This window comes from Terrapene carolina, unplaced genomic scaffold (genome assembly GCF_002925995.2).
Source record: "Terrapene carolina triunguis isolate 2854851 unplaced genomic scaffold, T_m_triunguis-2.0 Scaffold131, whole genome shotgun sequence".
Lineage (NCBI taxonomy): Eukaryota > Metazoa > Chordata > Testudines > Emydidae > Terrapene > Terrapene triunguis.
The window spans coordinates 13,621,920-13,636,132 of NW_020664482.1; the positions used below are offsets into that span (position 1 = coordinate 13,621,920).

Here is a 14,213-nt window from a genome sequence, read left to right on the forward strand (position 1 = left end):
TTCTCCTCCCCGTCCCTCCTATTCCCCGCACCCATTGTTCGGTCCCCGGGCAGGGAGCGTTCCACACCAGCACCAGCTGCTGTTTCTCCCTGATTAGGTCCACCAGCCTCTCCCTCCTCTCTCCTTTTCCAGTCCACCTTTTCTCCCTTCATCCTTCCTTCCTCTCTCTCTTTCCTGCCCCCTCTTTCTCCCCTCCCACGCTCCCCCTCCCCTCGCCTCCCAGACACACACACACACACACACGGGCAATGCAGCTTTAAAGGCTGGTCCACGTGAGGCTGGTGTGTGTCTATTGATTGCATCTCGGGGCTGCAGCTGAGGCGGCCGAGCGCCAGCGCTGGGGGCTGCAGTTTGCGGGGAGGACTGAAGGATGCGCGGCTTGAATTCAACGTCAGATCAAGTTTGATCAATAACCCCATCCCGGCCCAATTGGAGGAGCCTCTCTGACGGGGAGGGGGGCGATCGCTTTCTCGTCTCTACCCACCATCTTTGGGGGGGAAGTCCCCGCTTTTTGGGGGGGTCTGCGCGTGTGGCTAGGGACAGGGGAGCAAGCCAGCCTCGCAGTCCAAGAGCCCTTCCCGGTTGGGGTGAAGAGACAGAAGAGCGGGCTTGCAACCTCCGCCGCCTCCTCACCAGCATTATTCTTATTTCTTGCCTCTCCCGTTGCACCCATGCCCGTTCTGTCAGTTTCGTTTTAGGAATTGAATTGCAGGGGCTGAAGAAAATGGGGCAACCCGTGCCTCAGACTCTCCTGCTTTTGGTGGCTGGTCTTTTGGGGGAGTCTTTGGGAGGATTTCCCAACACCATCAGCATAGGTAAGCAAGCACCATCTTTTCGGAAATGGAACTTGAGCTGAGTCGAGTTATTTCATCTCCTTTGCATTTTAATCTGTAAGTCTCTTACCTCGAGGCATTAAACCTAGATATAGCCCCCCCCCCGGGGGGAGGGGAAAGGCAGGGGTCTGGTTAAAGCAAGGTAGCTGTTTGTATGAAATGGGGGGGGGTGCATTGCTCTCCTAGATCCCTGGTGGTCTTCGGAAGAAAGGGACTTTCTCTGGGGATGGAGGTGGGAGATTGTATTATCCTTTCCATTGGGCACATTCCTGGAAGTCACCAGCGTGGTTTCTTCTGAAATTGTAAAAACCTCCCAGGATCAAACTTGCCTTGTTTTCAACAGAACAGAAATAAACAGCAGTGTGGAAGGACTTCCGTGCCATTTCCAGAGGGCTTTGTGCGCCCTAGGCTGGCACCGTGCGTGGGAGAGCAGGGCAGTGCAACAGAATCACTCAAATAATCAATCTCCTGCCTGCCTGGCTTCTAATGGCCCAAAGAGGGGAGCTTTATGAACGTAGTTTTCGTTATTATTTAGCTGTAGGAAAAAGTTCCCTGCCTATGGGCTTTGGGGGTTAAGAGACTCCAAGCCATGCTGAATTACTCTGTATTTGTTCACCTCACTACCCAAAGGGAGATTTGACCTACGTTCATATGAACTCATGCCCTAAAGCAGCACACTGTACATGGGAAAAGCAGGGAGGGGGGGCATGCCCACATTTATTCCCTCAAATCCACATTTGGGGACCTAAACAAAAGTGGCCTGATTTTCAAAGGTGCTGCTGAACACCTGCAGCTGCCATTGATTTCAGTGGGAGTTTGGGGTGCTTCTTTATTTACACGCCTGTATATGGCTTTAGGAGCCTGGCTTTAGGCACCCAGGACTGACAATTTTGGAGTACGTATTTAATATACGCACTATATGCATATCTCTAGCTTCATGCGCTCACTGCTGCTATATATAGCCTGTAAATATAGCTTATTGTACCTGATATTCCTAAGGAATCGTTTTCAAATCTTTGTCCTTTGATTTTTTTTCACCATAGGTGGACTTTTCATGAGAAATACTGTTCAGGAGCATAGTGCATTTCGATTTGCTGTGCAGTTATACAACACAAACCAAAATATCACAGAAAAGCCCTTCCATTTGAACTATCATGTAGACCATTTGGACTCCTCCAACAGTTTTTCAGTGACTAACGCTTGTAAGTATCTACATGTTTTTCTGTAATTTAGTGTGCTGGTATCCCTGTTTGCATTTTTTTTTTTAATTCTCCCTCATATAGTGGAGCTCTAATTAATATTTCATGTACTCTAGTGCAACAAATGTGGTACTTGACAAAAGGTTTAATGGGTTTGCAGCATTGCATGGTTGAATAATATCTGAGGGAAAGTTTTATCACCACTTCTCTTCACCCCTTAAAAATGGAAATGTTTTTTATTTATTGTTTTCAGAGATGCAATAGACTTCTTTAGAAAGCCAAGATTTATAGTCTTAGTTTAGCAAATCCCTGCTGATGATACATATCACTTTATTGGTAAGCATAATTTGACAAGTAACACCATGTAGGAATAAAACATGGAAAATGCTGTTTTCAAGTGACCTTGAAGGGACAAAGCTAGATGGGCTTACTGGCCTCCTTCTGTCCTAAGATATCTTTTTTTTTTTTTTCCACCCCTGACGGAGAAAGTCCTGATCAAAACCAATGAGACTGCAAACTGATGAATGCTGTTAGAGCTGAGGGGAGTGGGAAAGGGAAGAGAAAACTTAGCATTTTGAAAAATAGCTCTGAATGTGCAATAGTTCCATATAATTTGATTCTCCAGTAGCAATCAATGCAAACTAGAGGTTGGAGGGGAGTGTCTGTGTGTTTAGAAACAACATCCCTGCCTGAAAGTTTGGTGTGTGTTCTGCATTTAGCAAGACTTGTTAAATTACCCATAATAGTGGTTATAGCTGAATGAAGTTGTTATACAGTTTTGAACACTGGGAAAGTTTTCTGAAAAGAAAGCATTGTACTAATACGCAGGACTACATTGTTATTTGTAGGTTTAAGACCTCATATCTTGAACTGCTAATTTAGAGAGCATTTAATGCGTTTGTTTTGTGATATGATCGTTTTTGTACAGTTCCTCTCTAGATCTTTATAATTTAAATACATATTTTGTTAGAAAGGCTGGATGACCAGATAATTAAGCTTCCTCTGGAGCTTAATTATACTGTATATAAAGTATATAAAGTATACTGTAAAGAAATTTCTGTGAAATATGTGGATTGCTATTCTAATACATACCCCATGTGCCTCCTTCCTAATAGTACAGAGTTAGCCTTTTTTAAGGGGTTTGGGATTAGGATTTACAAATCTAAGATACCCAATTATAATATTTGGTAATGTGTTAAAAAGGCACAAAAAAGTATGTCTGTTCTTTGCGTCTTATTTTACTAATCCTATCCTGCCTCAACAGCTCTTACAACAAACATCTGGCTGTTAATCCTTAATCAGTGTAATCCCTTCAAGAGGCTGTATCTCAAATATAGTTTCCTAAATATCAATTATATGGATTAAAACTAAATACATTAAACAGCAAGGCTGATTAATAATTAAATTGGATTTTTTAAAAAACTTCTATAAGTTCCTCTTCACAGATGCCACTAAGATAAGTGGGCCGTGCTCCCTTGGTCAGTGGACAGTTTATTATTTAGTCAGTGCATTGCTAATCTTCCCACAGCTAACCATGTTTGAGGGTTGCTTAGCATGTGAAAATTATGGTAATTTAGCAATTTTATGAGTTGGTTTTCTGTGGCAAACTGAAAATGGTGCTGCATATTCTAGGGAACATATTATCGTGTAGTGAAATTTGGAAAAAGTTAAATCCCTGGAAGCACCTTAGTACAGGGAATATCAACTTCGACAGTGTATTGAACAATAACATTTAAGGGTAAATAAATAGAAGAGAGGAAATGAAAAGGTGACCTTGGGTCTGTCTATGCCACTGACCTCATATACTGGTAGAAGAAGAATATTTACAATCCTACCTTCTGAACACTGAAGGTCCTTGCAGTTACAAATAAATAACTAGAAGGGCTGTCATTCTTCTCAGCTCTGCAAGCAATTATCTTTGAAAGTCGGAATGCTCATACATACCAATGCACTAGGATGAACTAATGGCTCTTCACACTACATGGCTCACATGTAAAACTGTCTGGCCTAAGTATCCCCAATCAGATTGTCGTTCCCTAATGGAGTAGTAGGTAATTTCAGGGGGCAGTGTATTAGTGAAGGAACGTTCCTCTCTCAACATTTTTACTCCTCTTGAAAATGAGAATAAATTGTCTCAAGTGCTGTCACACAACCTTTTTATCGATATCTGCAATTGGCAGGGATCCACATTCGAGAAACCTGCAGTGACTCCACTGATTCCCATCGCCAGTAAGAATCACTGTGACTGACTTTGTGAGGGGCTGCTGGAAAGGAAGTGAGGGGGAAATCAGTGACTGTCCCATATGTAATCCAAGCATATTGTGGGTTTTAGTCAATATCCATAAACCATCAAATGCTGTTAACCTGCTGTTTTGAATTGGAAGTATTTGCAGGTAGGGGTGTGTGAGTGAGAGAGTGAATCAAGGGGGCATCCTACTCAGAAAAATGTTTTTGATAAGACTGTACATCCCACTTGGTGCAGTCTAGTGCATTCTAGAAGAAGAAAGAAAAGTCTCTTATAAATATCTTTACAAGACAGAGATAAAAAGCCACCTCTGCTAGGGGTGATTTAGCAATATCCCAAGGGGGGGGGAATTCCTTCAGGGGCAAGAAAACCCCCGCCCCAAACTCCCTCTAATCCCCCTTTTCAATTAAAATACTGCATAATCTGGTTTTCTTATATAGTCTCTGTACACCCTGCTTCCATTCTCAGTGCTGAGCAGATATATCTACAGTAGCTGTCCATCCATCTGTTTATTTAGACGTATGATATCTGCAGAGAGAGAGAAAACTCTCAACTAAGAATTCAATTTTTCCCTGAAAAAACTGAATTAAAGTTTATTGGTGAAGTTTTGCTGATTTATTACATATTTTAAAATATGCACCCATCCAACTGCAGAGAAAATACCAGTGGAAAAAGTAACTCAAGCTGTATATAAATAAAAAGCAAGTAAAACACAGACATTAGATCTTTTCTTCAAAAATTCTCACATAGGGAGTGAGTTGTCTTTGTCAAAATAATTTGAATGTAACAGCTGAAATGTATAACTTCATCACTGAAGCATGTTTCAGATTTATCTTATAACCTCTGATGGAGTGTTAGCATTAATGTTGAATTATGTTTAAGGTTCTGTAGATCATATTCCCTAGAAATAGCCTGCCTATGTCTTTCTGCTCTGCACTTGTAGTGCACTACAATACATTGCTCTAGCCTCTGCAGTGTTAGCTCATTAGCACACAGATCTCATATTCCCTCTCTGCACTGTCATTGCAAAAATTGCTGTTGTACACCTTTACAGCCAACAAATGTGCTCTTGGATTACATACCGTTTGCAAGAAGTATTTAGAAAAGTAAATCCAACCTTAAGGTTATTCACTGTGGAATTTTGCTAGGGAAAGCATTACCTCTAATAAAAATCTGTTGATCATGTAATGGTGATGGTGGGATATGTTAGGGGAGAAAAAGACTTTGATTGCAGAATTTAATTAATCTACACAAAGACTCCCTCTCCCAGCTAAATCCAACCCATGAGCTGCAAATTCCTGTCCCATCAATTTTTCTAACTCGTTTCTCATATATCTGCTAACCCACAAAGTTCCTTTTATATTATAACAAATTTTGATGTTTAGTGTCCTTTCCACAGGCATTTCTTCTTTAACTAACCAAAGGGAGAGAGTATAATTACCTAATTATCCTAATTTGCCAAGATCCATTGAACTATTTGTTTGGGTACTTCCTTAGGGAGTAACATTTGTAGCTTTATTTGAATATTGTTATTCGTTGTACTTACTTTCTTCATAATTAATCTTTAAAATTCAGTCTGACGAGATTTTAGAGAAGGAACACTTGCGTTTTTGTTGCTGCACTAACATTGTAGAAATAGATACCGCAAAGAATGTAACAGGAAACATTTCCTATTTAATTTTATTTATTCCAACATATACACACGCACACACACACACTTTCTTGTTAGCTGCTGCTCAGTATTTCTTTTTGCCAGTGGGCAGACAATTTGCTTTCCTCGCATCTGTGCTCTCTTTGGCCAGCTGGCAAAGGACACTGATGCTCAAAGTGGTCAGCTCCCTACTGCCAAAGACTTAAACGTGTCTCTGTAAAATTCTTGCAAACTTTGGGCCTGATACTGGGGGTTTAGCCTGAGTAAAGACTGCAGATTACAACACTTTAAAATGTGCTTTCAAAATAATTCTGTTCCTAACAGATTAGCAAATAGCTTTAATACTATGGATATTCCATAATTAGGAATCTTTTTATTTTGTGCTCTGTTTAAAACAAAAAATCCCATGTTTATTCAATTGTTAAAAATTAAAAGAGCTGATGTTAAAATTTCTGTGTCTTTGGGCATGTGGGACGATAGCAAAAAGTTGTGTTTGCACTAAAAGTTGTAACCATTTAATGGAAGAGAGTTTGTGATTAACCTTATGGTGATTTTGTTGCCAGCAAAGAACTGTGATATTTTAAAATAAGATTCTATTTTAAAATTAAATTGAAAAACTTCAATGAAAAAGTTTCCTTCTCCCTTTTCAGATGTTATGATTTTATTCAGTTGATTTAGTACAGAAGGGAGGAAAAGTCCAATATCAATAAATACATATTGATAAAGCTCCATAAGTATGCACAATGCTTTACGAAGCAAGCAAAGAGGCAAACTTACAATCTAAGACACCACACATGGTCCCCCTAATCAGTTAATTTTCAACTGGAATTTGTACAGGTGTAGAAGTCTGCACATGCATTTCCTTTTATTGGACTGTGAACAAAGCCCCACATGAATGGTCTTCGTTACTCCAGTGGGACTAGTCACATGAGACAGGGAGCTGTAGGGTCAAGCCAAATCTATGGCAATTTTGAAACAGTGGACAGCAGTTCATCTCTAAGAGACTATGAAGATACCCTGATTGGGAGATAAGCATTGGAGAGTTGGTGTGTTAAAACACATTTGTAAAGGGTAGAGCACTTGGGATTTGATCCAATAAACATTGAAATCAGTGGTTTTTTCCACTGAGTTCATCAGACATTGGATTAGGCCCTTAGTAACTGGGAAGTGGAGGCTATGCCAAGTGTTGGGTTGTCATGAAAGAAGATGAGAAAGCAAGAGTGGGAGAAAGTGCTAATTTTATGTGTAACTTTAATGAGTCGAGTCCTAGTCTTGTGTTATCAACGTATCCGAATGGTTTATGTTGAAGTTGCAATGTTTTTGTTTTCTACTTAGTTCAGTTGAAAATCAAACAGACCAATATCTTTGAAAAGTATTTCTGGTGCATTTAACATAAGTTATTTTGGCTTCATATTTAGATATTTATGTTATAGTTTAGACTATGTGTCTTAGTGAAACTTTACATGACAATGTGCTAAAGCGGTCTCCAATTTTCAAGCACCAGGGGGATTTTTTTTCTCTTCCCTATGTGTACATGATTTATATGTACCCATCAGGGGGCTTAAGATGTCCCTAAATGTCATGCAGAAATGCTGGGTACTGAACATTATTCCTGTTTGTCTTCAAAATGTTAATGCATCTTTGCCTCATGATGTAGAAATCTAGAACTTAAACTATGAATTTTCCCTTCAACCTTTTAATTTAGTTATTTAACAATGTATACATTCAAAGAACATGTTGTTAGGAAGGCTGAAAGCACTATAATAATGTATGTTACAGGGATCGCAAACTGGCAGTCCATGTTCTGGAGTTTCTATAGTTTCTAGGAATCTGTCCTACGCCAACAAAGTTGTGGGTGGAACATGTATCGTTATGTGCTTGTAGATGACATTTTCAAAGAAAGTCTGTGCCTTTTTGGTTAATCTCTCAGAAATTAGTCATTAAGGTGAAACTACCCCCCTTTCCTCCCCACACAAAGCTAGACTGAACAGGGAAATTGGCTTTTAATGTTGAAAGGAAGCGCAAGTGTGCGTGAGGGTGGCGGGGAGGAGAAAGAGAGACGGTTATGTCAATGAATCCATCCTCAGCTCAGTCTGGGGACAGGGCAGCCCTTTGATGGCTGCTTCTGCAGCCTGTTTACTGAAATGCAGCCACAATCTCTCTCCCCCTTACTCTGGGTTCCCAGCCATTGGCTCCTCATAACCCTCTTCTTCAACCCTTAACATTTCCTTCCTTGCTAGCATAGTCAGAGCCAGTGCATAGCCCACCATCCCCAGCATGCAGAAGGTGCAGGGGGCCCCCATGTGCAAGTTCTCTTACACAGGGGCACTGTGTTGCAAAGGACCTTGCACAGGCACTTGAGCAAAGAGTGAATTTCACTTTTAATGTCGGATAATAGCCCGTGTGAACAGCCTCTTGCTAGAGTGGAGTGACCTCTCTGATCACTGGTAGTTAATTACTTTGCAGGAATATTTGAACATGTAGATATGCTGAAAGGTGTCTTTATTTATATATATACACAGTTTGGTCACTTTCACTTGTACATCATGGGGTTACCTTTGGAGCATCTCGTATTATAATCAGAATTTGCTGGGGTGCAGTAGAACCTACCCACATGAATTCCAAATGAGAATTTTTAAAAATGTAGAGCTGTATTGTAGCTCTACCTGCTCTCAACCCCCTTTTTGTCATGGAAAAAGAATTACATAAAAAAATTGAACCCAGTTAATACATGAAATGTGTGTCCATTCTATGCAGCGCTGTCTGAACGTGTATACATGACCTTCTTTCGTTGTGTTCAGTCCGATATTTTCTATCTTTACTTGAGAAATTGTTTTAGTTAATAATTTCATTATCAATAACTTTTCATACATGAGCATCAAGTGTATGGCTTAAAAAGCAGAACTTCTGTACAGGTATGGTATGGCTCGGCGGCACCACTAAGGCATTTGACATGGGGACTCATGGGTTTTAGGCTTGGCTCTTGCACTGACTCACGGTGTGACTTTGGGTAAGTCAGTTAGGCACTCAGAGCCTCCATTTTGCCATCTCTAAGACAGGAATAATCAGATTTCCCTACATCAAATAGATATTACAAGGCTGAAGCAATGTCTGATTGTAAAGTACTTTGAAAGCATTGGGTAAAAGTACATTTTACATCTTAATCAGCAGCCCAACCCCCATCCTCAAGTTTGACAAAATAAAATGAATGTTGTGCTTATTAATGTTGTGTCCTCTCCAGAAGAATATGTCCACTGCCTTCTGACAGCCCCAGAACACATGTTCTGGCTGTACAGCAGGCTACCTGTCACTGCAGAAAGCCACAAAGGAAAAATACCCACTTCCACACCTGGACTTTGCAAAAGCTCTTCCCGCATGCTACAGCTCTGTATTCCAGGTCTGGTCCACATTACTACAGCACTTGCATGGGCTGTGAGAGGAGGTGGGAGGAGATCTGTGCTCCATATAGGGGGCAGCGACACTGCACCCTTTGGGCGGCATTTAGTGTAGACACACACAGTCCCCCCAGCACAGGTAAAAATAGCAGTGTAGATGGTGAGGCCTGGCTTAGCCAATAGAGTAAAGCTGCCTAAAGAGTGTGGGTATTTACTCAAGTACATTACCATGCACAACGTTTTACTTGCCCAAGCTGTGCGCCCCTCCCCCCCCCCCCCCCCCATCTGCACTGCTGTTTTTAGCACATAGTGTTCCACTGCCTCCCTGCTGCTGGAGCCTTCCCCTGCTGCAGGAAAGACTCCAGCAGCAGGGAAAGCCTCTTGCTTTGCCTTTCTCTGCTGCCTCCACCTGTCAGATACTTCCCTCACCACAGTAAAAGGCTCCAGCAATGAACTGCTGCTGAAGTCATTTCCCACTGGCCCCCTCTGCCAGAACTTTTCACTGATCCCTGTAGCTACACACTGCAGTGTGGGCATGATGTGCTTCTCAGCATGGTGTGTAGCTATGCATCCACTACTGTCCACCACCAGTGGTGTAGTGTAGACCTATCCTCCCACCACTCATGGAAGTATGGCTAAATTTCTCCACTGGAGAGATGGTTGGCTGTTGGCTTCCCCTGTTCTGCTCTGCTGATGGTGCTATGGGCTCACCCCCATCAGAATCCCACAGCTGCTGGTTTTGGCAGGACACCTGGTACAGCAAATATTGGGGCTTCTTGCCTCCTTTCATTTCCTTGGCTGACTTCTATTTGGCAGATGTCAGCCAGAGGAAAGTACTATGGCTCTCGTGTCTGAACACTAGTGATGCTTTGGGACACCCACTGACGTTGCACAGAGTTTGCAACACAATCCCAGGCGAGAAGGCAGCCTGGGGTTGCTGTGTAATTCTAGTGTTGACCTCTGGGGGAAATGACCCTCAAAATAGGGTGTAGAGCAGGGGTTGGCAACCTTTCAGAAGTCTTCATTTATTCACTCTAATTTAAGGTTTCGCGTGCCAGTAATACATGTTAACGTTTTTAGAAGGTCTCTTTCTATAAGTCTGTTATATATAACTAAACTATTGTTGTACGTAAAGTAAATAAGGTTTTTAAAATGTTTAAGAAGCTTCATTTAAAATTAAATTAAAATGCAGAGCCCCCTGGACCAGTGGCCAGGACCCAGGCAGCGTGAGTGCCACTGAAAATCAGCTCGCGTGCCGCCTTCGGCACCCGTGCCATAGGTTGCCTACTCCTGGTTTAGAGCCTCTGCCAGCTACGAGCCACAGCAGCTAAACTGAGGTGTTGTGAGCCACTAGTGGTCATGGTCAATTGCACCTTTTGCCCTAACAGAAGGCTGCTAAGCTGAACTGCAAGCTTCTTTTGAGGAGTAATAACTGGAAAGTCAAGATGTAGGAAAGTTCCCAAATGTATTTGTAACGCCAACAGCCCCGGTTGTCGTCAGGCAGGATTGAACCTGGGACCTCTGGAGCTTAGTGCATGAGCCTCTACCGCATAAGCTAACAGCAAACAGGCTGTTAGCTTTGGCTGTAGGTGTGTGGGTGTGGGTGGGTGTGTCTCCCCCCTCCCCCCCCCCCCCCGCCTGCCTGCCACTAGGTGGGACGGGACAGAACACCACACCCCGGAGGTGTGTGGGTTACATATTCTTCAATGCTGCTGTCGGTAATGTCAGTGGCACAACTCTCAGTGATGAAGCATTAGCCCAATGAAAATAATACTGGTCAACCAATGCTGAAAAATTGAAATGAAAATCAAGCTCCCAATCCTGAAAGGCTTCAACATAACTCCCATTGACGTCAGTAGTGAAGCCAAGAAGGGAGTTGATGGCACTCAGCGACTTGCAGGACCGGTGCTTTTTAATTTGTATTTTTATGCTGAGGCTAATAGTTTGTCAAATGAGTAACTAAGTGAGTGTGAAGAATTTCACAGTGGCAGCATCATGGCATGGCTCTTTGTCTGTCTTTGTAACCGTGATACGGATTCTAGTGTTCCATTTTTTAAGAAGTTTGTGTTTTTTTTCAGCTGGCGAACTTTCCCTGGGCTGCCTACACCATGACAGTTTGTGAAATTAGTTTTCATAAATATGCGGGACATTATTTTTTCTGAGACTTCACAATTGATGTCTCTAAGTTCAAATTCTAATGAGGCACAGTGGTCTTAGAGCTAAGGTTCATATGCATTTGTTGTCTTCCAACAGTTAGACAAAAGCTATTCGGCTGCATTTCTCTGTTTGTGAACTACCAATCTGAGATCCAGTTTTGCACTGAACCTGGACTAACTGAAACTGATATGGAGCGGAGGCTTAGAGATTCTAAATTGCCTTATAAGTTTAATGTACTTTGATATGGGTTTTTCTTTTCATTAAAGTGTTTTAGCCCCAATCTTGCAAGCAAAGCATTGATGTCAGAATGTGTTTTGCCTGGGTAAAAAATGCAGGATTGGGTCCTAAACATAATTCCTTCTTTCTTTTTTAAGTCCATTCTAAAGATGTTTCTTTATGTTGCTTATTATTTGTAGCAAGCCTAAGAGTGTGTGATGGGGTGTGTACCCCACACAGGCCCTGAATGGGTTAATGTGAGCCGAGGTGGCCGGTTAACATACCTGGCAGTACTAATGAGAGAGAGAGAGAGAGAGAGAGGTTTAATTGATAATGAAGCCCGGCTAGGGAAAGGCTGGGTGGTAATTATAGAGCCAGGAAATTTGCAGCTAAAAGGGGCTGAAGGGAGAGAGTCTGCAGTCACTCTCTGGGCAATAAAAGAAGTAGGAAGCCACCCAGTGAGTCTGCAATGAGTCTGAGGGAGTAGACCTTGGTTGCCAGCCACAGGGTCCCTAGGCTGGAACCCAGAGTAGAGGATGAGCTTGGGTGTTCCCCATCAGCCTCTAGGAAGGTGGCATAAAGCCCCCTGATGTAAGGGGATAAAGACATTCAAAGCCTTAAGCCAAGGGGGTGCATGGACCATGGGGCCCGGAACTGGGGTCGAAGACCATGGGGCCCAGAGTTGGGGTTGCAAGGGCATTGGACTGTTATTTGTGGAACGTTGTTACCCCAGAAGGGAAGGACTATATAGTGATCTGGCCAGAGGGCCAAGTCACGATGAGGGCGTATCCCGATGCATGAAGAGAGCAAGAGGGGTCACAGCATGAGTAACCAACAGAAGGGGGTGCCAGCCACGAGGGGGCTCTCTTGCAGTAAGCGAACCTCTTTGCAAAATGTAGTAGGTGTTTTAGCCAAATATGAATGAATGAATGATCCCTACCCTGATGAGCAATGAAGTAATGTCACAGGGAGAAAATGGACATGGCAGACCTATTCCAGCTACCCCTGTTTTCTTCTGGTTCCTTCCCTTCAAGCATGCCAGTGGTGAGCTCCTAACCATTAACAGATACAGATCATGATAATCCTAATATGTATTGACTTGACTGTTTTAGACGGCTGTGGCCTTATCCTTCACAGCAACATTACTTCAGCAGAGTAATTCATACCCTACAATGGGAGAACAGGGCCCTGAACTTCATGTAGCCTGACTCTACAGAGACATGTGGTTGGTAATGATTCACAGTGGATGGCAGACATAAGACGACTTGCAAGGTTTTGGAAAAAGCTCTGTACTTTTTACTAGTGTGCATGTGTATTTCTGTATTTTTTAAATTAAAAAGCACATCTGCCCACACAATCTTCTGTAGACATTTACAGTCACCAAAATAGGATATATTATTTATTAACAGGCTTCCTGTGAAAACCATTCTCATCCCAGAAAAGAGCTCCACCCACCTCCTACTGTCACACCACCTCAGGCTAAGGCCTGAAGAGATAGATGGGCTTCACTTTGTCAACAAACTCGGGCTTTGTTGGGCAAACGGGAAGGGAGTGAATTCCAGAGCCCAAGGGCTCTCTGCCAAGAACACCCTGCTTCCAGGCTCCAGCTGTACAAATCTGGGAACTGCCAGCAAGCGTGTCACAGCTGATCTTTGCCATTGCAATGGCCCATGAGGAGAAAGGCAATCCTTTACATAGCTACTTCTCAAATCATATAGAGTTTAATACATCAAAGGCAACATTTTGAATGGTACACTGAAGCAAGCCAAGTAGTCTTTGAAAAGCCGGTGTAATGTGCTCTCTGTCATATGGATCGTGCCAAATACACTGTCACTGCCAAAAGAGGAAAGACTGCATAATTTTACTGCAGCTAGAACATACCTGCAAAGCAGCATGGGTAAAGTTTTTAAAAAAACATTGTTTTAAGGTTGTTTTGTTTGTTTTCTGTTGTTTAGATTGTTCTCTCTTTGGGGCAGGGACCAGTCTTTTCTGTGAGGAGCCTAGCATACTTACTCAATAGCAGGCGTAATAATGTTCTGTTAAAAAATTGATATTCATGTCCATCAGGTATGCCTAGTGCAGTATCCTGCTACGTAACACAAGATGATGCAATGATGATGGTGCAATGATGCAAACCAACTTATTCAAGATGATTGATGGGATCTAAATGTCTTTGTACTTCACTGCTCCACTTTTGGAAAACCTTGGTCTATCCAGATCTTATAAGAAAAGCATTGGCCATCGAGATATCATAGAAACATAGGACCTGAATATACTGGGCCTGATTCTGATCTCCTTTACACCAGTGTAAATCTGAAGTAACTCCATTGAAGTCAACATATAAACTGGTATAAATCCAGTGTGAGCTCAGAATTACCCTGATTTAATGTAACACTTACTTGTCTTTTGGAACTTCACAAAATGTTCTAGTTCTGTAGGGAGGAGTGTCTCTTTATAAACAATACCAGGTATCTCAGAAGTATATGTAATAGACAGTGTAGTACAGAACCTGACAAG

At 42.3% G+C, this 14,213-nt stretch overlaps 1 protein-coding gene across 1 annotated transcript in view; it reads left to right on the forward strand.

The window, feature by feature from the left end:
• Positions 1-672: 672 nt before the first annotated feature.
• GRIA3 (glutamate ionotropic receptor AMPA type subunit 3) overlaps positions 673-14,213 on the forward strand; it is a 212,123-nt gene continuing 198,582 nt past the window's right edge. Inside the window, exons 1-2 of the mRNA XM_024195460.1 lie at positions 673-815; positions 1,877-2,035. Of these exons, the coding sequence (XP_024051228.1) occupies positions 725-815; positions 1,877-2,035 (250 nt within the window). The 5' untranslated portion in view covers positions 673-724. The remainder of the gene's footprint in view (positions 816-1,876; positions 2,036-14,213) is intronic.